The sequence below is a fragment of the Perissodus microlepis genome, chromosome 18 (genome assembly GCF_051167445.1).
Source record: "Perissodus microlepis isolate ML-2025 ecotype Zambia chromosome 18, ASM5116744v1, whole genome shotgun sequence".
In the NCBI taxonomy this organism is placed as follows: Eukaryota; Metazoa; Chordata; class Actinopteri; order Cichliformes; family Cichlidae; genus Perissodus; species Perissodus microlepis.
The window spans coordinates 35,272,417-35,295,443 of NC_140478.1; the positions used below are offsets into that span (position 1 = coordinate 35,272,417).

General features: G+C 42.7%; 1 protein-coding gene across 5 annotated transcripts in view; it reads left to right on the forward strand.

The window, feature by feature from the left end:
- The first annotated feature begins 9,794 nt into the window (after positions 1-9,794).
- The window catches only part of LOC146368809 (disco-interacting protein 2 homolog C), a 201,714-nt gene continuing 188,481 nt past the window's right edge, over positions 9,795-23,027 (forward strand). For 3 of the 5 annotated variants that reach the window (XM_084912846.1, XM_084912842.1, XM_084912847.1), the window contains exon 1: positions 9,795-10,057. In XM_084912846.1, coding sequence (XP_084768972.1) covers positions 9,979-10,057 — 79 coding nt within the window. In that variant the 5' untranslated portion in view covers positions 9,795-9,978. The remainder of the gene's footprint in view (positions 10,058-23,027) is intronic. The other 2 variants (XM_084912844.1, XM_084912845.1) reach the window with 1 other exon arrangement.

The following is a 23,027-nucleotide window of genomic DNA, read 5'->3' on the forward strand; positions in this document are numbered from 1 at the left end:
TTTCTCTTTTTTGTTTTCCTCATTGGTGGAAATGGTAAAACAGATGTAAATGCACCATATCCACTTATTTATAAAGCAGTGCTGTTTATTCCACAAGAAATATCATTAAGTTTTCTTTTTGGGAGAAGGAAAAAATGATGTATTGAGCTCTCAAAATAAATATATATATATATATATATATATATATATATATATATATATATATATATATATATACATACACACACACACACACACACACACACACACACACACACACACACACACACACACATTCATGTGTGTGTGTGTTAAAAAAATCCATCCAGTGTTTGAAAAACTTGAATTTTATTTAAACTTGAAAAATGACTTTGCCTTAACTTTTCTACAAGACAAGCATAGAGTTTATTTCTTTTCAGAAAAGATCCCCAAAATGTTAACGAAGCGTGAGATGTGGAAATATTTAGTCACACCAGACGTCACAAGTCTTACTGCGAGAGAGAGAGAGTACAAATCTAGCAGCGTTTTCTTTCTTTTCCTACTTTTTGTTTTTTTGTTTTGTGTAAAATGTACGAAAATCTTGGGTCGTTCTTTTGGTTTCTTGTTCAATAGTTTCAGGTTTTTTGGTTTTTTTGTGCAGGGGGGGTGGGGGGGTGGGGATAAAAACCTTGTAATTGCAAATCTAGTCAATACTGTATTAAATATGTGCACTTTGAAGTGTGTGCTTTGCTTGTACAGATGTAAATACTCAGAAAAATATAAGAGGTACCTTAAAATGATTATAAAAATATATTGATCCTTGTTAACTATAATGTCGCTATCGAGCTGGATGTAGAATATAAAAGAAAAAAAAAAAAAAGACGTGATGTTGTGCGTTCGGAAATATTTTTCTTTAACTACTATTGTTTTTCAGTTTGGGTGTGCTGAGTTTGATTCCTGCTCCGCTCTGCAGTGTGAGCAGATCATTTATTGTATTTTTTTGTTTTCGTTCTTTCATTCCTTTTTAAACTTTCGCTGTGGGTTCGGTCGCACCTGGATGCTCAGGTGCGACAGTAACCCCGCCCTTCCTCCTCTGCGTTCACAGTCTGTGGTTCCGACAAAGCCGAGTGTCCACCGGCATCCTCTTCGAAGCTCTGGCTTCTTTTTCTTTCACTGATTACAGTTGATTTTGGGGGAATTTTCCTCACAGTGTGTTTGCTTTTTGGACAGTCTGAATGAAGCTTTTTAGCAAAACAAAAACAAACAAAAACAAAGCACTACATGTTGGATATTTACTCTGTTTTTGCCATTGTTGAGTACTCTGCTAACAATGCCAAAAGATGAGGCGTGACATGAAAGCTGCAGCTAAAGGCATTAATGCAAAACTTTAGGTAACACTAATACTTAAGATGAGATGTTCATGCATATGCAGCTCAGTAGGCTATAATCAAACTGCACTGTGTCCACATTGGTCGGGCAGCATGACTAGACTGCAGCTTTTATTTGAGAATATTAGAAATCCTCGTTCTGGTTCCAAATATCCACCAACTCTGCTTAACGATGACCATCTGAGGGCTTATTTGATTGGTTTTTGTCTGATGAGCTCAAACTCTATTTTCTGCTTTCTGTCCATATTTTAGGATGAGTGAGTATCACAGTTTTGGGGGAATCAGATTTCAGGAAATCAAAAGTCTGAGACCAGGAAGCGATGAAGCAAGGTTAGCAGAAAAACACTGGACGCCTGGCTCTGTCATGTTTTAAATCTGTTTTAAATTTCACTAGTCAACACATTTGATTTTTGCACATACACCAGTTTAAGTGTGCGGAAAAATAAATAGAAACCAAATAAATAGCACATTTCTGTTGTTAGTCAGTGAACAGCACAAAAAAAGGCAACTAAACCTCACAAATCTTTTTGTGTGGCAGACCGCGTGCATCCGATTATTGGTTCTTACGTGTTTTGTTAGATAAGCCATTTTTTGGTTTGTTTTTTCCAAACAGAGCCACGTGCTTTATTATAAAGGACAGGCAAATACCCAAAATACATTTTTTAAAAATTAAGTTTTGTTTTCATAGAACAGCTAAAAGCTTTCCTGTAAAGGACTAAGCTTCAGTTTTAAAACGGTAATAGTTTTGCTAGATGTCGTTTCTCAGATTTAGTTTGTTTCACTGGTTTTTGTGCTCGGCCCTGTCATACACCGGTTTATTTAATGGGTTTCTTAGAGCTTTGTTACTGATTTTTGGATTTATCTGTGATAAATCACAGCGTTCAGATTGTACCAACCTGCACAGTTAGAGCCAGAGATGATCTTGAAAAGCTATTCAACTTCCTCTTTACCTGAAACTGAACAAATTTTGCTGCAGACCAACAGGGGGCACCCTGAGTGAACCAGAGTGAATGAAGCAGGTTTTGTAGTTTTCACAATCATTGATAAATTGTCAGATTAGAAATAAAACAGTTGGTGGGCTTTTAGACTTTGCCCATAAAATTCCAGCGTTCGAATCCTTTCAGATTGACTGGATTTACGACAGGAAACACTCTTTTGATGGTTTCGGTTTTCACACAATAATGAGATGTTAGAAGTGTAGATGAGCCACAGTGGAAGCTTCAGTGTGCGTATAATAAGCAGCTGGTCGTGGTGATGCCATCAGGATACCATGGAGGTGGTTCATGCTCCACTGATGTCTCTGGCAGAAACGCATTTTTCTACAGTCGGAAACCTGTAAAAATCTAAAAATTGAGCTTTTATTAATCATTTCAACCACTTCTGTCAGAAACACGGTGAAGGAAAATGTTTACTGGAAGTTCAGAGAGTTGGAAGAGTTGAGTATTTTGAAGTTTGCTGATAGAGATCCTGTGCATGGTAAAGCTGTTCAAGTCCAATCTGACCAACTTCTGCAAATGTTGTATTCTCGGTTTATCCATTTCTCTGTGCGTTTGGGTCGGGGTCCAGTAATCCCTTTGGTCTGATTTCATTTGGTAAGCATTTCAGATGCTGGACAGAAAACCAGAGCTTTTCAGACAGAAATCAATAAAAAGAAAGCCTGAACCATCGAAGCTGGCCAATCAGCAGCTAAACCGACTTTGACGTACCATCAGGCGGATGCTGGTTTGCTGAAAAGAGGGATTCTTGGTGGACACTTCTTGGTTTAGTCGAGGCGATGTGATGTGTGACGCCCATCAGAAGCTTCCCAGTGAAGCACATCTTGAACACTCGGCACTTGAGGTGGGGGATTATTGCAGCCTGCCGCCAGGTGACGACAAGTCTCGGGCCCTCGGATTGTGCATTTCGTTTAAAAAAAACAAGGCGACTCTTTGGAGTCGTCATTGCGGCTGTTGGAGCTAAAAGTTTCTTGCCCAGGTGTCGATGTGAGCACGAGACATCCAAGGAGCCAAAAACCAATCGACCCGCTGTGTGCAGTTTTGTTTTTTTCTCTTCAGATTAATGTTTGTGATTTCTTGTTCATGTTCATCAGCTCCAAGATTTCCTCTACTGAGAAATAAATGTACAAATGTTTTGTTTTTTTCCTATGTGCTTTTTTTGTTTTTTTTGGGGGGGGGGGGGTTAAAGGCTCAACTGGAATGAGAGTAGTTTACCTTGTTCAGAGCGATGTTTCTCACGTACAGTACATTTAACACGCAGTTTGAGATGTCTGTTAAAACCATTTGATCACATGTGGACTGCAGTTCGATGTGGCAAAGAAAACCAATAACCGTGCCATTATACAACAGTCGTTTTTGTCTTGGCTGGGCAGTTTAACCTGTACATACATAGCTGAGCGCTTACCGTCTCGGGCTTTTATTTTTGTTTTTTTACTTTAAGATGTGATTTTCCTGTTACTGGAAGCCTGGAGACACCTTCAGTTTGACACCAGTGACTGTAGGAGCGTTTTTCACGCGGTGTAACTTGCGGTGGATCCCCCGCCTGAGGTCGAGGCGTCTTCTGCCTCTGGTGGCCTCGAACTTTGAGAATACAAACTGGGCATCTCTGAACTGTGAATGTGTGCATGTGTGGAATAAAATAAAATGTACCACCCAGCTAATCCAGGCCGATGCAAAAGTGACTCTTTCCACAAGCGCGGTACCTCAGACTGGATGGTACCGCTTTCAAAGGGATCTCTTATTCTGGCGGGAAAGACACCGCGAGCTCCTCGCGCCTCTTCAGTCTTGCCGGCGTTCATCCAGATGCTCAGCGGTGGCATTTTTGAAGGAGCTCCCTTTTCCTCGTGGACTTCTGCATGGAGCGTCACACTTCATATCAGCCTGTTGGTCGCCTCAGACCTCCTTCCTGTTCGTCCATTTTGACAGTGCCATTTTTTTTCTTTTTGTTTTTTTGTTTGTTTGTTTTTTGTTTTTTCCTCCACGAGGGTTGCATCTTGTCATTTAAAAAAAAGAAAAAAGACCCCCTTGTGTTTTTGTGTTTTCATTTTGTTTTTCAAAGATGTATAACAATGAATGCACATCAACTGACTGGAAAAGGACTCTATGAACTCACTGTGGTTTAACTCATTAATACTCTTACCATGCTACGCTAACAGCTGTGGACAATCGACGACTCCACCGTGTTGGGGTTTGGACAGATAATTTTGCCTAACGACACCTTTAACAGACGTGGAATGGAGGTTTGCGATCAAGAGGGCTTGTCTCTATTTTTTTTGTTTTGTTTTTTTGTTTGTTTTTGTTAATTTTTTTTTGTTTGGGTCTTTTCTTCCATCGAGACTGGAATCAAGCGTACATGTCAGCTATAGATAATTTAAGTTACTCTTGTGTCATGATGTAAACTGTCTAATTTGGAGAAAAAAAATGTAGCTTACTGAAAAATAAAGATTTAGGCACTGTTGAGGAGCTGCCGTGTGATTTTTCTTTCTTTCCAAAAGAGCTTTTCAAACCTTTCTTGTTAGTTGTTCCATAATTACAGAAACTACAGTCAATATAGAGAAGAATTACACCAAGTTATTCCCCATGAGAGGGAAAAAAGTGAAAAACCTCAATACATTTTTAAGCAATACCTTGCAAAAAAATCTGATTGCCTTCAGGATGTTAAGTTCAAAGTGGCACTGTTATATTGTTATAAGCATCAATATGCATCACTCAGAACCAGCTGTTTGAACAATGCAATCCAGGATAGAAAGAAAATATCTCTTTGTCGCTGCCAAGTTTTGGCTTTTGGGAGAACTTTTAGAAAAGCCTGATCGTAATAATTCGCAGTAGCAAAGAAGTGTGAAAGGCACAGAGACGTTTTCAAGCATTACTCTGAAATGAGGATGTTTCCAATTTTAGCGATATTGTGATAAAACAGTGATACGTTGTTTGATGTGACGGACATATCCTGGTGTAAAATGACTGGAGCTAATGCCATCGAGAGTATCTGTTTAACCAAATAAGGTTTTGAAATCCATAAAAATCAGTTTTAATTGACTGGAAATCCCAACCATCGCGTTAACCCTCTCAGGCCCAAATTAAGTTTTGTGTTGCTAATGCACAACCAAGTCCTGCAGTGGTACTTCTGAGTAAAAAAAACTCATAAAATATGTAAGTGGGGTAATCAGGTTGTTAGTTTTTAACTTGCAAATCTGCAACGTCTGCCTGGAGAGGGTTAATGATTCTCAGCGGTGGGGGAGGGGCATCAAATTTTGTGGGGTGGCCGGAGCCCCCTTTGGTGGCACTCCTGCATGAAGGTCTTTAAGAAGTGGCTTTAGTTTAATTTGTCGTCTTTATGTCACTGGTAAATTGGGTGTTATCTGCATAGCAATGGAAATTAAATTAATAATATAAACAAACAACACTTGTCTTTCAATTGAAAACACTTTAGTTCAAGAAATACAACATCTTATCTTATCTAGACTTCGAACCATGCTGCCAACTGAGCTGCTTTATTAAGCCAATAAGGTGAAAAGTGCGTGCAGTCATGAATAAAGACTGAAGAGTTGAGTTTGACAGGATGGGCTGTACCGACCAGCATGTTCCCATCTTATCCCCCTGTGGTTAGTTAACTTCTCACTTCCTGTTAGCTACTCGTCTCTAGTGTCTGGTGTTTAGTTTTGCTTCCCTCCCCCGTCTCAGTGTCTTTGATCATCTTCACCTGGGTCTCATTACCCTCCTGTGTCCCCGCTTACCCTTTTCTCTAGATCCACTGCGGTCTTCCCATTTTTGTCTCAGCGTTTGTCGTCATCCCCATGTGTTGTGAAGTTTTATGGTTTAGGTTTGCGTCTTAATTTCATGGAGTTAATTCTGAATAAACTTTATTTTTTTCTTCATCTGCCTGCCCGTGAGTCTGTATTTGGGTCCCTTTGCCTGAAATCCATGACCAAAGTCCAGCAGGAAGAAACGCTGCATAGTGGGTTATAATCTCCACATAAATAATATTTTTAAATAACTGGATGTCATGTAACTTTTAAACTGCTCAGTTAATTCTACCGTCTGTTATATTATTATAACACTGACAGCAGCAGAGAAGTTGTTAGGAGCTTTAAAACAGAAGATATCCCAGCGAAGAAATGTTTAGATTTTCACAAAGTAACTGAAACATTTTGAAGTTATTTACAAAAAGATGTGACACTGTGTCACTCCATTAATGATGACTGAATAAAGTATCACCTGGATGCTTTGTTCCATTAAAAACGATGAAAACAAACCCTGTTTCTGTACTCCTCTGTTGTTGGTCTTCTTTTTTATTTTGAGCTCTACTTCTGGACACGGCTGTGAGGAGCATCCATAACGAGTTTAAAACAAGCGGCCTTTGATTGGTTTAGTAAATGTCCACATACTGTGAGTTAAAAGCATCTGGACTTTAGGAAGATCCTCTGCATCTTTGTACAGATGAGAGCGGAAAGCCACAAGATGGCAGCATGCTCACAGAGGACCTCCTTTTCTCAGCTTTGTCCGGTCGGATGAGGATGATCACAAAGAAACAAGCACTTTATTTATTATCCAGCTGTGATTCATGGTTGTTACACAGAAACTACTAAACATATTTCCAGATATTTTTATTGCTCATACTAAATTTGTTTAGTCTGATGTTCACGACTGGATGCCGACATTAGCATGCTCTAAGTCAGCCTGCAGGTAGATAAATGTGATTAGAAAGGACTGAACTCACTACAAAATAAATAATTTGCTTACATCCATTTCTTATACATTTGTTGTATGGATATCATGCAGTGATGATGCACTAATTAGTGGATAACATAGACTGTATATAAAAGATGTAGCTTACAGGCTACAGTCATCAGTGATTTAAAAAAAAAAAAAAAAGAAGTCAGACTGTATATAAATCCTTTTTTTAAACAGACATGAAAAATAAAGGCTGGATACTGAGAACACATCGGATGTGGGCGTGGCTGCGACCACCAGAGTTTATTGTATCCACTAGAGGCGCTCCAGCATTATGCATGTCGAGGTTCCCATCATTTGAAAAATGAACACCATGTTGTATCCAGTAAAGTTTGGAACTAGCGACTGAGACCATAAACTCATGAGGAAAATGTCCTGAGGTCACAGAGAAGTCCCCTCAGATGGTTTAATGATTCACAGAGTAAAGGATCCAAACACAGGCCACAGCAGACCAGGGTAAAGTCCAAAATCTAAACCTGTAAGCAGAGTCTGAGGTCACAGTCAGGTGGGCAGTCGAGCATCCGTGAAGCAGGAGAGAGCATGATGAAGGACAAACTGGAACCAGGGAAACACCTGGAACATGAGAAACTTCTGAAAACTTTCACTGCAAGTAGAAACGATTTGTCAGGTGACTGAAGAAAACAGGGTATTTATATACTGTGGAGGGTGATTAGGTCATTGAATACAGGTGGAACTAATGAAAATTACAAAGGAGGAAAAACCATAGACTGTGGCTGTAACACGCATTACTTTTGAAGCCTCAGTTTCAGCATTTTGGCCACTGCATTGCTGTTTTTTTCATTAAGCTGGAAGTGACCTCATGTGGATGGGATTACTCTATCTTGCTGGTTTTGCGTGCTGCATAATGGGCTTGTGGTCAAAGCACAGACACTGATACCTGCTAATTTCTGCAAAGTAACCGAATAATAATCTGAATTTCTGTCATCGAAGCTGAAACACAAACTTATTAGGTGATCTATATCACAAAACAAGGTCAGGACTGTGTGCAGGCCAGTCAAGTTGTGCGCTGGTGTGCAGCCATATTGGAACAGGAAGTGGCCATCCCCAAACTGTTCCCTCAAAGTTGGGAGCATGAAATTATCCAACATGTCTCGATATGCTGGAACTAAGGCTGAGCCCAACTCCTAAAAACAGCACCACATCACAATCCCCCGATTATTCAGTCAGACAAGTCCCGTTCCCCTGGCATCTATCAAACCCAGACTCTTCCATCGGATTGCTGGATGTAGAAGTGTAATTGGTCCCTCTGGAGAACACCTAACATTACAGTAAGTTGGTGACCTGTGCGCACTATATGCCTCAGCATCCGCTGATCCCGCTCTGTGACTTTACGTGACCTAGCACTTAGAGTTGCTTCCACTGAATTCAACTTTTCACTTTTCCACCTGAATTTAGCGGTTCGGTTGGGTGACTGAGTACTTTTGAATATAATGTACCATTAAGCTCCATCTGCCGTCTTTTACCTATATGTAATTTTCTGATTGAGTGGGATATCACTGAGATATCTCTGCTGCACCTAAATAAACATTCACCTAGCAGACTTTAAATGAGTGAATGAGTGATTAAATTTCACTGAGATAAAACAAACGATCAAAACGTGTTTCAGCTGTGATAATCTTTCTAATTAAATCTTCTTTGATCTCTTTTCTGCATCAATTAACATAAATGACACAGTCAGGTTAACAGACTGTGTGTGCCTGTGTGTGTGTGTGAGAAAGAGAAAGTGAATGTGGCGCCCTCTACCGGTGTGTTGTTCATGGTGTGAAAATATTAAGCAGCACTTTGTTTTCATTTTAACTCCTGAAACTTTGACTGAAAATCGATCGGAATAAAAATACTGATTCCTGTGAGTTCAGTCGTGGATCTTTAGGATCACCTAAAGGGAAATTGTGTATGTGAGGCGCGTGAAGGCGGCAATAATTAACAGGTGTGAGACAGGAAGAGAACAAAATCTGCATTCAAAATAAAAGCACAGCACTGGGGTTTGGATCTTTTGAATTTATTCATCTCCCAAAGTTGTTTAAAAAATAATTTACTCTTACTAGCTATCAACATATATCCAATATTTTTAGCAATGCATCATATTGTTTACTTTTAACAGACACACACTGGTGAACCGTAACTTGTCAGTATAAACGAGGTAAGCAGTGAGAACAAACCGTAGAAAAAGGAGAATGTCCAAAATAAACAGTCAAAATCTCCAAAATATATATCTATAAAATCAGTCAGTAAATAAAATGCATTTCAATGTCTCAGTTTAAAACTAATTACATAATCATCCTGATGCCTTTCTTTGAGTGTTTTAACTAAATTCAGATTTTTTTTTTAGCCTGGATTGCTCTTGCTTTACCTATTTTTATTTAAAATAAGGAAACAAGCAACTAAAAATATAAACCTGCTTTTATAGTCATATAACATTTTATAACATACTTTATTCTGAAAATTAAATTAAAACAAAAATAAAAATCCAAGTATCACAAAAGTAACATTGATTTATTTTTTTAATCTATAATTTATTAGCTCGTAACTTTTAGTTAAAGCCAGCCTGTGAGTCTGATTTATTCAGGTTTAAATTTGGAGGGTGTGAGAGCCACAGGCAGCGGTCTCAACCAATGACTGGGAAAAACAGTTGTTTTCTACAGTCATTGGTCTTAACGCTGTGATCTTATTTTGAAAATACAGATTCCGGTAGCAGCTCTGCAGTGTTAGCTGTAGCTTGACGCTGGTTTGCGGAGAACGCGCAGAGCCGCTGCCGCACACGGAGCGACGCTGACGGACTCGGTGTGACTGACTTTGGATTTTTGTGGTTTGTGGAGCAGCGTGGGCACTGGAAACAGGGAGAAACAGCCGGAAAACAGATATTTAAGTCGGTTTGGAACGGCGGAATGGCGGACCGGGACCCGGTGCCGCTTCCTGCGGAGGTGCGGGCCAAACTGGCCGAGCTGGAGCTGGAGTTATCCGAGGGTGAGTACTTGGGTTTCACCGCGGAGCTCGGCGGCTCTGCCGGGGCTCTGCTGCTGTTGTTGCTCTGGGACTGTTTGTCCTTGCTGAGTTTGAACTGCTAGGAGATAAAGTGCTGAGCTCCAACAAGTTCAAGTGCATGTGTGTTCACACGCACGCACGCTGCCACAATGACTGCTTTGACTGATCTGGATTTGGATGCAGGAGATGTGGCAGTGAAATGGAAACAGAGATGTCACTGGCTGTGGACAGACTACAGTGCTGTTAGGGTGTTCTTGGATTTAAAGGAGATCATTGCAGGTTCACTCCCCCAAACTGACACACAACGTCACCTGACGCCAGGTATCATGGGAATAATACAGATAATAGATAAACATCCCATAAAGTGCTCTGGATGAACTGGAGTGGCTGCTGTGCACCAGAGCTCCACAGTATTGTTGCAGTAAAGCCTGCAGGGCTCCTCATTATTCATAAACTGTTGATTATCTGAAGGAGTTCATCAATCCTTACTCTACATAGTGTCCCAGAGTCCAAACACAGCCACTTTACAGCCAGCATTCACCTTTAAATCCAGCTGTACATCACCTTTTAACACTTAACTGCTTTATTTTGTCTGCTCAGGTTTTCAAAAATTCCCTACAATAATTCCCCAGAGTCAGGTGACGTCTCCAAAATCCACACACATCCACGCTGCTCTGCTAATTCCTGATAAAAATCAAAGAATATGTGTCGTTTTTACCCCTAATCTGTTGATCTGTGCATGAATCTTTCCATCACGGCTGATAAACAACCCATAAAGTGCACTTTGAAGCCTCACTGGAGCGCAGGAGGCACACAGCAGCCTGCTGTGGGGATATCCTGGGAATTCTGTGGAGGTTTGTGTTTGGGTTTGTCAGTAGGAAAGTTGTTGTCAGAGAGGTTTTGTTATAAAATCCCGTTGAGCAGAGCCCTGCACGCTGCTTAGATGGTGCACAGGCAGCATGCAGCTGTTAGGAGACACACTTTTCACATGACACACCGCAGCCAGGCAGCCTTTTCTCCAGAGAGGCGATGAATGATTCCCATTATATTCCTGCGCCCCCCAATAACACTACAGCATGCTATATCGGGTTGTTTTGCAAGATACTGAAATGCAGCTTGGGTATTGATTTTCTCATTAGCCCCCCTCACCACCACCTCCCGCTCTTTCTCCCCCTCCTTCCTCCTTGTTCTTCTACTTCAGATTGATATGTCACATTGCTGCAGACTCACTCTCAGCCTGGAGAGTATCATAGTGTCATATTTCAGCTTCCTGCGAGCAGTGTTTTCCCGCTTCTCTCCGAGTCTTTGGAGGCTTTGTGGGGCTCGGCCATGTATGGAGAAAGAAAACGGCACAGAGGAAGAGGGAGGGAGGGAGGGGAAGAGATTGTAACAGCTGACTCTGAATGCACACATCGCATTTTAATGTTTCCACCGCTGCTGCTGTGAACGCTGAAAAGATGAGGCAAGAAGTGGTGATGAAGAGGAGGGTTGGATGGGGCGGGGAAGGTTGCACATATAAACCGCCAACTCGGAGTTCCTCCAGTGTAAACAAGTGCGTCTCTGGGAAACGGGGTCAGATGCCCCGCTGCAATATTTACATGCTTTGCTGATGGCGCGAGAGTCTGCGGTGGCGGCGGATGCAAAGCTTCCCCGCGTCCTGCAGACTTTGACCTAATTTTTCAATTTCCACGCATCATCCCTCCTCCATGCTTTGAAGCCTCTCGCCTCGGGGGAGTGGTGGCAGAAAACGCTGTTGTCAGCACTCAGGTGAAGGCAGAGCTTCACAGGGACCTCGTATCCTGCTGAAGAGCCCTTGAGCAAGGCAGTACACCCTCTTGTTTCCCCCCTAACTGTCATCAGGTGGTGGGAAGCATCCTCAAAACGCTTCAGGTGATGGAACAAACATCCCCTTTATACACTGCATGCTCTCTGAGGAAGTATGAGGATAATGGATCATATACCTGGAGGATGAGTGCCTTGCTCATGGGCACAAAGTTCCTGTGAAGCTGTGTCGACACCTGGATGCTCACAGTGATGACGATGGCAGCACAAAGCAAAAAAAAATAACCTCTGCTTTTTCTCTCAGCCTGCCTCTCTGCTCAAACCCTACCAACATTTCCTACATTTCCCAGAATTCCCTCTGTTCTGAGCACCTTCAGGGCACAGGTGTGAACTTGAGAATGAATTTTAAAGCCTGCTGGGCGGACGCTAGATTGAGCAGCGCGGTGAATAGTTGTGATTGAGATAAAAGAGGAGGCGACCTCTCACTCGGACGCTGACCTATCGCATCGCTGCAATGCATCCTGGGATAGCTGGGGCTCTTAGTGGTCTGTAGTTTTTGCAGGAGACCTTCTGGGTGTGGCACAAATGTGGCATGTTTTAATAATAATAATAATAATAACTTTATTTGTCAGACTTGGAGAAAATAGAAGCTTGACTGACTTCTCCCCAGTCTGAGTTTAAGAGCACCGCTTTCATTTTGCTGCTGGATCTGATTTTGGAGAAGAAGGGCTGGGAAACGAATGTCGCAAACACCCTCACCCTGCAGGTCTGCAGCCTGGACACGGTCCTCACAGAGACAGACACTCCCGCTGAAACACACAACCCCGCGCTCGTCGTGCAGCTGCAGACTGACGGGCTGTCCTCAGCTAATCTGGCTGCTGGCTGAATATTAAGCTCTGCAGTCCAGCCCAGATAACAAGCTGTCCATCCCAACACACTGCAGATCACACACACACACACACACACACACACACACACACACACACACACACACACACCAGGCTGACCTCAGCTGCTCTGCAGTGCTCGTGCATTGTTGTCTCTGCTGTAGTTTTGATGCAGATTTAGGTTTGTTTCTGTTTTCTTTCATTATGCGCTGCACCAGCTGCCAGGAGGGCACATGCCAGTCAGCTCTGTGGGCATCTCGTCGCCTGTAAACAACCCAGGAAACATTAAACGCATCATTTCTCAGTCCAGTTTTTGGAGTCTACCTTTGCTCAGGCTTGCTCCGGGTACTCCTGCTTTGTCCCAAAGTCCAAAGACGTGCACATCAGATTAATTGCTGATAGGAAATTGTCTCTAGGTGTGGAAAAAAAACCCCTAAACTAAACAAAGACAGACAGACTTTTTCCACTTTTGACACATTGTCTCAAACTTACTCTCCTTGACATCAAGGAGAGGACGATTCTTTGCATTAGAAAGATTCTGTCAGCCGTGTTGAACTGATACACGATGATGACTGTCTAATTAATTAATCAGCAGACAATTGAAGCTCTTACTTTGGCTGCAAACGTCCAGCTGCTCGCTGACCTGTTTGGTACGTTGGGTAAAAAAGTGAAAGGCTTCAGCTCGTTTCATTTTTTAGATTTCAAAGGGGCGTGCTCGTGCGAAAGCGAGCTGCTTCATTGCTTTGTAAGTGTATTCATCTCATGGCAGAACGTATTGAAAGTTACTTCAGTGTCACATTTCATAGAATCGAGAAGTGAAACCCTTTGGCGAGCTTGGGCTGATGTTAAAATCGCTCTTGCTTCACTCACATCTGGTCCTGATAAGAGTCCTGTGTGAGACTTCGGCAGTCAGTCTGTTATTCTGAAGCGCTCACTCTTCCCTCTTTCTTTCTTTCCTGAAAGCTCGTTCTGTCCGTGGCTCAGCAGAAGCGCTTCCTCTCAGCTCTGATATTTGAAAAGGACTCCAGTGTTCCTTCTCTGTGATTTATCTCCCGTATTTCGACCCAAAGGCGACAGGTTTAACTCTGACAGAAGTGTGAATCCGAGCGTGAGCAGTCTTCTGGATCTGTAGGGTCCTTTCCCAGAATTCATCTCTCGGAAACGTGGGCCGCCTTGGTTCACGTGGTTTAAAGCAGATCTGAGGTCTGAGTGCTGTTTGGAGCTAGCACTGCGTGACTATCAGTTTTCCACAGGGCTCTGGTGCAGTTTAGGGCTGTGCTTAAGGCTTTATGTTGTCGCTGGTGAAGTCTTGAATAATTCAATCTGAAGAAACGGAGATCTGCATGTGAATGTGCAGAATCGGCAGCTTTCTGGTGAACTCTGAGTTTGAAGACTTTAGTGGCGTGTGGGTGCGAGCTTTCTGCAAGTGACCAGCAGAAGTGGAAGTCCTGGCCCAGATTTCGCCGTCTGCAGTGAAAAGCCTGAAACGGTGGCTGTTTCCGCACACCGGCCGGTGGCTTCCCAGATTTTATTGACTAAATAATTGTTTTGTCCATCACACGAACGGTTAAAGAATCAATCATCCTGCAGCCGACTGATCCTTTTAACTGTACAGGGCAATTTCTTCCACCGTGATAATTTTTATTGAGTTTCAGCCGCAGGTCTTTCGGTTTCTTTGCAGATGAATTCGCTTCTTGGAGTTTGTCAGAACAGGATGTGATGTGACGTTTTTGGCAGATTTTCAGAAGCTTCCTGCTGAGTGACAGCGTCTGTGCAGAGATGGAGCTCTGATCCTTCCGACAGCTCGTTGTGAATCAAGATCTTCTGGGAAACGCCACTGCTGCGTCCAACCCAGCTTTCTCCTTTTGAGTAATTTGAGCAAATGTCATCATCAGAAAAAGAGAAGGCGGCGAAGAATGCACGCAAATAAACACGTTTTATGGTTTGTTTTTAAGAGCTGTGTGCAGAATGTCCAAAGACCGCAGATATTTATTTGCTGAGTGATTCCTGGAGGTGTAGCTGCTGACTGTCCAGCTCGGTTCTCCTCTTCCTCTCACCTTTTTGTTGCATTAACGAAGCTTAAAAAAATCCCCCAAAAGGTAAACTGGAAATGTAAATGCTGTCACCGGGCTCAGATAAATGTCTCCTTCTCTGCGATTCTTTGAAAACGAGCTGATTAATTTTTCATGAAGCGCAGACAAAGATGTCATTTTCCTCCCTAACAGCCTGAAGTGAACTGTGGGATTTCTCAGTGTTAATAAAAGGCCACACTCTCTGAGCCTCCCGCCTCACAGCCTAATGTATTCAGCCGGTGACATTTTACTGAATCAGGTACAAGTTATGGACTAAAAACTGACACCTTTGCATTTTCCTCTCTCTCTTTGCCTGCAGCCTCACACGTCTTCTCTTTAATTTTCTTTAAACTTTCATTTTCTTTTATGCACAACGGCCAGAGATTCAGGTGGAGTTCACAAACTCTGACATGTGGCTTAAACTAATGAATTCATTCGGTGAGCTTCCATCAGAGCTGGCCGGGGGCCCGTTTCTGCTCTGCAGTCTGTAGTGATGCAACATGTGGTGCACACATACCTTTAGACCAGAGGTGGGCAACTCCAGGCCTCGAGGGCCGGTGTCCCTGCAGTCCGGATTTTGACCCAAGGTGAGATCTAAAACCTGCAGGACACCGGCCCTCGAGGCCTGGAATTGCCCACCACTGCTTTAGACAGAGGGATTAACTGTATATTTACCTGTATGTACTCAGAGTCCAGATTAAGGCTGCCATCTGTCATCTATCAGCATTTGCAGAGAGTTTTAGTTCCAGACTAAATGACCAGTGAAGAAGTTTTAACTGCACATTTAATCCCTGTGATGTGTCAATATAAGAAAAACAGCACAACTCAGTTTGTAAAGAAAATCTAAAGAAATCTGTCAGCAGTGTAAAAATAACAGAAAACTGATGAAAAATGTATGCCCTCTTCCAGATTTTCCAAAGATGGTCCATGGGCCGGATTGGAGTCTTTGCTGGGCTGACTTTGGTCCCCCGACCTTATGTTTGACATAACCAACCTGATTAACCATTTCATTAGCTCCACATAAACTCTGTGTGTCCAGTTGAACTAATATGTGCTGGGACACTAAACGGACTAAAAACACTTCTCGGTGAGCGTCGCCCTTTCCTCCTCCGCCTATAAATCGAACACTGGCTGAATTTCATGCCTTCATCTGCTGAGATGATCACTGACAGTGACGAGGCTCTGATGCCCAGGGAGGAGCCTGGAGCCCGTACCTCATTAATGTCTGCACTGCAGTCGAACGTCTGAGATTCAAGGCGTGGATGTTGCTCTGATTACTGCAACAGGTGGGCGCCGCAGCAGCAAGTGATGGCTTTACACTGGCGGTTAAAACCAGGTGTGGTCCGACCTTCGGACTGGAGATTGTAACAGACTCTGCAACGTAAAAATTAATCACGCTAGGGCTGTTCGATATAACGATATATATCGGATGACGATATAAAAACGTCTATCGTTTCATTTTACGCTATCGTTTGTTTCGTGGTGTCGCAAAATAAACTGTTTACGGCAATATTTTTTCATCGTTTCGATGGTCGCTGTAGTGGCTATATTCATTTCTTAAAGTTCTCTCTTTCTCTTATATTTAATATAACCACACTACGGATGGACAAGCGCCTGTTTTTATGCGTTGTCCTTAGCAACAACGACGGTAACAGCATCGCGTGTCCGCTTGTTTATGTTCCACACAAACCTTTCACAATAAAGCTCAAGATCCTGTTGAGACTTTTCAAAATAAACGGAATCACGTGAAAGAGCAGATTATTTACGGATGAGAAGTAAAAAAGAGCCGCCAGGTGCTAAAAATAGACCTTAGACTCAAACGTTAGAACAGGCTTTTCCCCGCAGCACCCTGTGTAACCTGTGTAATAAATACTGACAAAGAAAACGGCGGCTGTTACAACTTATGTCTAAAAATGTATCGTTTCATGCATCGGTTAAAACACTCGACTCCAGCTACACGACGCGCAGCTGGAAACACTTCACGCAAGTCGAGCTTCCCGAGATTCACAGAATTTACAGAAAATGTTACATTTGTTGTGATTTATATCGTTATCGGACGATAGAATTCTTATATCGGGATATGAGATTTTGGTCATATTGCACAGCCCTAAATCACACACACACACACACACCCCTCCGACACTGACTGAGTGAATACTCACTGATTGTGGTGAAGTTTTAAGTCGAGTTGTCTGCAGAAGGAGTTTTATTTACATCGCTGATGACACTGATGATGTTTACGTGGACTTGAGTGTTCTGATTGGGGCTTTTATGCTGTGATGACTTGATACTTTGCGTCCTTGATTTCTTTCTCGCAGTCAAACCAAAGTTGCTAATCTGAAATTTATTTAGCAGTTGACCAACAGATCGTCTCCATCCGACCCGTCACATCTAGAGGTCCCAAAAGGTCACCAGAGGGCTTCTTCGTGTTGAGGAATCTGAACTCTGATGACTTTGCTGATGTTCTGCTAAATTAAAGTGTGTTTCATGAGTCACTTGTGCAGCTGCAGATTTTTAAAATTTGTTTTGGTGATATTTTCCTTGTAAACCTGTCAACATGCTTTAATTCATTTATCTAATGTGCAGCCTGTTTTATCTCAGTCAGTGTCACCTCCCCCCCTGTGTTTTATAAGATGGATAGTACTGAGGGGTTTTTTTTCCATTGGCTTTTTAGCACAAACAGAGTCAACTCAGCAGACTGTACATAAATGATGGCAGTAACAACTATGATATTGCTCATTTAAGTGCCGTTTTGAAGCATCCGTGTTTACATTTCCACTTTGTTTCTTTGGAGTCTGAAATGACTGTGTTCAGATAGCAGGGTGGTTATCATGATAAGGTATCAGGAAATGTTAGCAAGTGTGTCCAGATGCATAGTTGTATCACACAGACACAGATACCTGCTATAGTGCTACATTATACATACACTTCATACATTTCAGCAGAATTCTCTGATAGTTGAGACCTTGTGTTCAGACTCCCAAGATCAGGTAAAGCCTAGAAGATGGCTAACTGCTAGCTAACTGCTACAGCTAGCTAGGAGCTAGCTAACTGCCACATCTGTAAAAGTGCTTCAGGTGTTTAACTCTTTCCCCCATAAAGACGACATTTGACCACCTCCCCTGTATAATGAGTTTTACACCTCAGTGTGGATCATTAGCGACGTGGTTTTGCGATCTTTTGAATAGTTTCTGAGTTTTTTGAAGGCTAGCTGTGCAGCCAAACACCACCCTCACTAACTTCTGATCCACAGTCATAGTCAAAGACCTGAAATGTGACAGAAACCACTGATTTCAGAGCTTCAGGGGTTACTGCTAATAAACTTTGAAGGGTTGAAGAGTTCAGATTATTAATGATGGATGTGCTGAAAGTACTTTTCATATCAACTTTTCTGTCCTTTGTGCACTTCGTATCCGCTTCCAGGAACAGCATCTCTGCTGGTTTCGAGCAGCTTCTACCTCGTTGTTCATGATCTTAAAAAACTGCTTTAGTTTGCTGCTGTTCCCCTCCTTCAGGTAAAGAAAGCTACTTGCACTATTCTCCTCGCTGTCATGTCACTTTAAGGGCTTCATTTTTCCCTCTCTGATGTTACATTTAGTCTGCGGTTCCTGTCAGCAGAGCTGAAACCACACATTCAACTTTTCAGAGATGAGACATAAATATCAGTCTGTGTTTGTGCAGTGGTCACAGCGTCTTCCCCTGCAACATAACATCTCACCTTTAGACCGGCAGTTGCCATAGAGATGTTATTTTCTCTCCTCCTTCCTGGGAGATTATGGCCTGTGGGGATGGAGGGAGGCTGGTTCTACCTTAGCGCGCAGAGCCTCTTTCACACGGCAGGGCCGTAAATTCATATTTGGTCTCTTCGTCGTCTCCCTCGAGCGATATGAACAGTGATTCAGGACTCCACACGTGCAGTCACTTGACGTAAATCTGCCGGCTGTCCTCGCTTGACTCCCGCCGGAGAAATATCCGCTGAAATTGCCTCTTTATTGCAGACGCGGCTGCTGTTAAAAACAGTCTCAGGCGAGCAGCACTTCAGATCCAGCGAGGTGACAAGAGCCCGAGATGATCAGCCTGTCGAGCTGAGCAAACACAACGAATTTACAGCAGAGGAAATACTCCTCTAGGAAAGGAAAGACAGAAGTTGTTATTTTCTCATTCCTTTTTTATTTTTTCCCCCCTCCATAGTTTCAAAAGCCTGAAGGGTTATAAAACATAAAGCTCACTCGGTGCACATGCGAGCACGTAAAAAACTTTCCGCTCTGGGAAGAAAAACAAAATTAAAGTGATGTTTTCTTTCCCAAACAGCAGCGCTATCGATTCCCCCGAGCATCGTCTTTACACACAAACACTTTCTTAGCTGAATGCAAATCATCTCTCCCCTCTTCCCCCAGTGGCCCTTTGTTGTTGTTCTTTATTAAAACGTGTTCTGGTGCTGGCGAAGGTCACAGAGAGACTTGCACAGAAGTGCACGCATGACGTGAACGAACTAGAAGCAACGAACTTGCTTGTTGTTCTTTGAAACGGGCAACTTGGTGAAGTGACGGCTCTTAAAAGTGTAAACGCATCAACAGAGAACTTGAATGAAAACACAAGGTTGACAGCTACGGCTCCGCCTCCTCCTCTGTGCAGTCCGTCCACATGTTTGTCATCAGCTGTCATCCGAGAGGCGGGTGGCTTCTCGCAGGAGGCGGCCGCATAAATATTCATCTGGCCTCGCTGTCAGCATCGCAGCACAACAAATCTGAGGGCTGGAAATGTCAGCGGGTCCAGCGGGCGTTTGTTTCTGCCTGCTTTAGGTTGTCAGTTCTCGGCAGGCGGGAGGAAGACAGGTTGACGTCCGGTCAGAAAGCCGGCAGGAAAAGCAGATTGGGCTGCAGAGGCTGCCGAAGGTGATTTGCTTTATCGGTGTTGAGGTGGAATTAAGTGGAAAACTCGCTTTTTTCCAATTTAACTGAGTGCCGACTGTTGCTTGTCATTGTAGGCAGAATTACACGAGGCAACTTAAAAATAAGATGTTGAGACATTTCAGAGGTATTTATGTGACATCTGCAACAGAAAGCGTTGTAGCAACTTTGTATCTCAAGGAGCTGGAGCAAGTCTAATTATTATCCAATCCTCCCTCGGGCCTGCATGAGAGGAAGAAGAAGAAACAGTGGCCAGTTTTCCTTTCATAAAGTCTGTGATTCTGACCTCTTTGTTTGTTGTGAAGGATATGCAGACAGTGAAACGACAGTAAACACAACACAGGCTGGAGTTGACGGTGAGAGACCTGAGAGGATAAACAGGAGGGCTTGTGGTGTCCTTTTAACGAAGGCCATGTCTTGTACCTCAGCTGATCTCCAGCTAGGATAGCTGTCAGCCTGATCTTCTTCCATGAAGTTAACTAATGGATGTTAAACATTTCACATGTAGAAAAAACATAAAGAAGCTTTTGTTTTTAAAACAGAGCTTAAAGACTCTTCAAGTTTGACCTGTTCGTATCTTTTGACTACGGTATGAGCTTTGAGTGTATCCCACGCTAAACTAATACAGTGTAATTTGGCTTTATGCTTAAAGTGGAAAGAAACTCCCTTGAGTCTCCCTTTTTCGCCCTCATTTATCTTACTGTCTGCCGAGCTGCACATTTTTCTCTCTGCGTTGAAGAAAGTTGATAACTCTAAATGTTCTTAGTATCCACCGCCAGCAACTTTCCCAATACGCCAAGACAACACTGTCCACTGGTTTTTGGACTGTAGCTTTAAAGCTTGAATTTTGGACCATCCATCCACTTCAATTCACCCGCTTCATTTAGCTTTATAAGTCATTAAGTTGAGCTAAGCACCCTTTTCATACATAATTTACAGCAGTCATAAGCCTGCATACAGTTTTATTGGTTTAATTATGCTTTGAAGTTATTATGAAACGGTAAATTAGCAATAGAGACCAAAAGCGCTTTTGTAGAAGGTTGTAAACATGTTTATTTCTGCTGTAAAGTTGGACATTTTAACTGTACAGTCTGTGGGGATTGACTTGCTTCTGGAGCCAGCCTCAGGTTTTTGCCATCTCTCTGTTTCAGCTGCTCGGTTGTTGGTGATTTCAAAGTTGTGCCACAGAAATTCGAGAAAACGATGCAAAACGAACAACTTTCGCTTCAGAGGATTCGGATGTTTCTGGTTTATTCAGCTTGTTCCTGTTTCTATTAATAATCTGTCAGTTCTCTGTATGATCATTAATAGCTTGTAGCAAGTAAAAAGTCTTTTCATGTGACCGCTGTCAAACAAAAACACGACACAAATGGAGTCTACGGCCTCAAACATGTAAACAAACCAGTGTGGGGATTCCTATTTAAAGCTACAGCCATTCCCAGTTTCTCCCTGAGTCTGTACAACAGAGGTAGAGACTGTAAAGTTGGCGTGACCTAAAGAGTCACAGCAGATTATTGAGAGTGCACCATGTAAATAAACCAGAACTGTGATTTAAAGCATCCGCTTTCTTTTTAGTTATAAAAACTTTCAGATAAAACTCGATGTTTTGTCTTCACCTCAACATTTCAGAGCACTTAACCTTTCAGATTTCATCAGAGCGCTCGACATGTTTGAAATGAGAACTGAAGACGGCGCGTTTAAGCCTCCTCTGCGTTATCTGAAGGGAGATGGCATTTGTGCTTGCTCAGGCGATTTGTAAAAAGCGGAGTAATGGGCTTCGGCTGCTCCATCTGCCATTAGAGCGATCGGAAGACCCCCAATCAGCATTTTCATTTGCTCTGCCTCCCGCGTCTCTCCGATCAGTGTCAAACCCGAGAGCTCGGCTTTAAAGCTCGACGGCATCTGGTGAAAAAAACCCCTCAGTCACCTAACTGGCTCCAGCGAGAGGGCGTTGATCGTAAAAACTTGTATTTTCCTCCAGAATCAACTATTAATGAGCTGAGTTAACAATTCCCAGACTGTGGTGATTATGCGAGCTGCTCTGTGGCATAGCTGTAGTAGATTTGGGAGTGTTTATTTGGAGTTCAGGCCTGTGTTTTTTATATGAAAGCATTTTCTGGGAGCTCATTCTTTGGCTTTGTGTAGGGATGCAGGGGTTCTGGGTAACGTATCATGCCGTGCATATCTGCAGCTTGTTGTGCCAAACGCTCGGTTAATAGGAAAGTTGTTGAGTGGAGCCACACCGTGAAGGACTGTTTTCATTATTGATTAAGGCCGAGATTATTTACTTCCTCTGTTAATTATTTTGTGTAGTTGGTGCAAAAATAGCACAATGATTTCCAGCCACTCAAAAGATGCTGTATATCCAGCTTTGAAGGTGCGTCCAGCAGGTTTTTGGTGTTTTTGCTTGACAATAAGTGGCTTAATTGATCATTTATGTTTTTTCTCATGATTTTTCGAGTGGCTAGTCATGTCAGCTTTAAACTGGGTTTGTTTTCTGCATTTGTAAGTAAGAGCTGTGCTACATTTAGGGTTTTATAGATGGAGAACTTAACCGGGAGACATGAAGATGCATAAGGGTAGGGCTGATGTATTGTTAAAGTGACTGCTGAGCACACTGGTGATTGCACAGGGCTTTGGAAGGCAGACACTATTGCAGTATTCGAGGCGGGTGGTGATGTTGGCGGGAGCCTGGAGATGTTCTTCGGTTGGTAAAAAGCAGATTTAGAAATCAGTCTGATAACTAACAAGTCCAGAGTGACTCCCACGCTGCTGGACTTTGAACACAGTAACCTAGACTAGCTATCAGCATCCAGGCGGAGGTCAGGTACTTTCCAGAGCCACAACAAAAGGCGCAGTTTTATTACTATTAGGTTTGAAAAGATGAATTGAATCCAGATTTTAATATTTAACAGAGAGCTGACAGTGTACAGAGGAGGGAGGTGATTAGAGGAGTGCTGAGATACAACTGTGTCGTCAACAAAACAAATAACTTAAGACCTGGAGACCAGTCTTTGACCTCCTGACAACCTCCTGGTGAGTAAGAAATGCATATCTCCCAACCGGTTGGTGAGTGGTTGCTGCCTGTTGCTAGGTGAGATGTGTCGCAAAGAGGGTCCTGCACCAAAAACTACCTTGTGATTGCTTTGCACTGCAGAAGTTGACAACCATTTGGAGACAAGTCGGGGTCTTCCATGCAAACTGCAGCAGCAACCTGCTGCCAAACAAATCAACCTCACGTGGTTGTTGGTGGTGCATTGTATACCTCTTTATGACCAATTTCTTGCTAGCAACGGCTCCT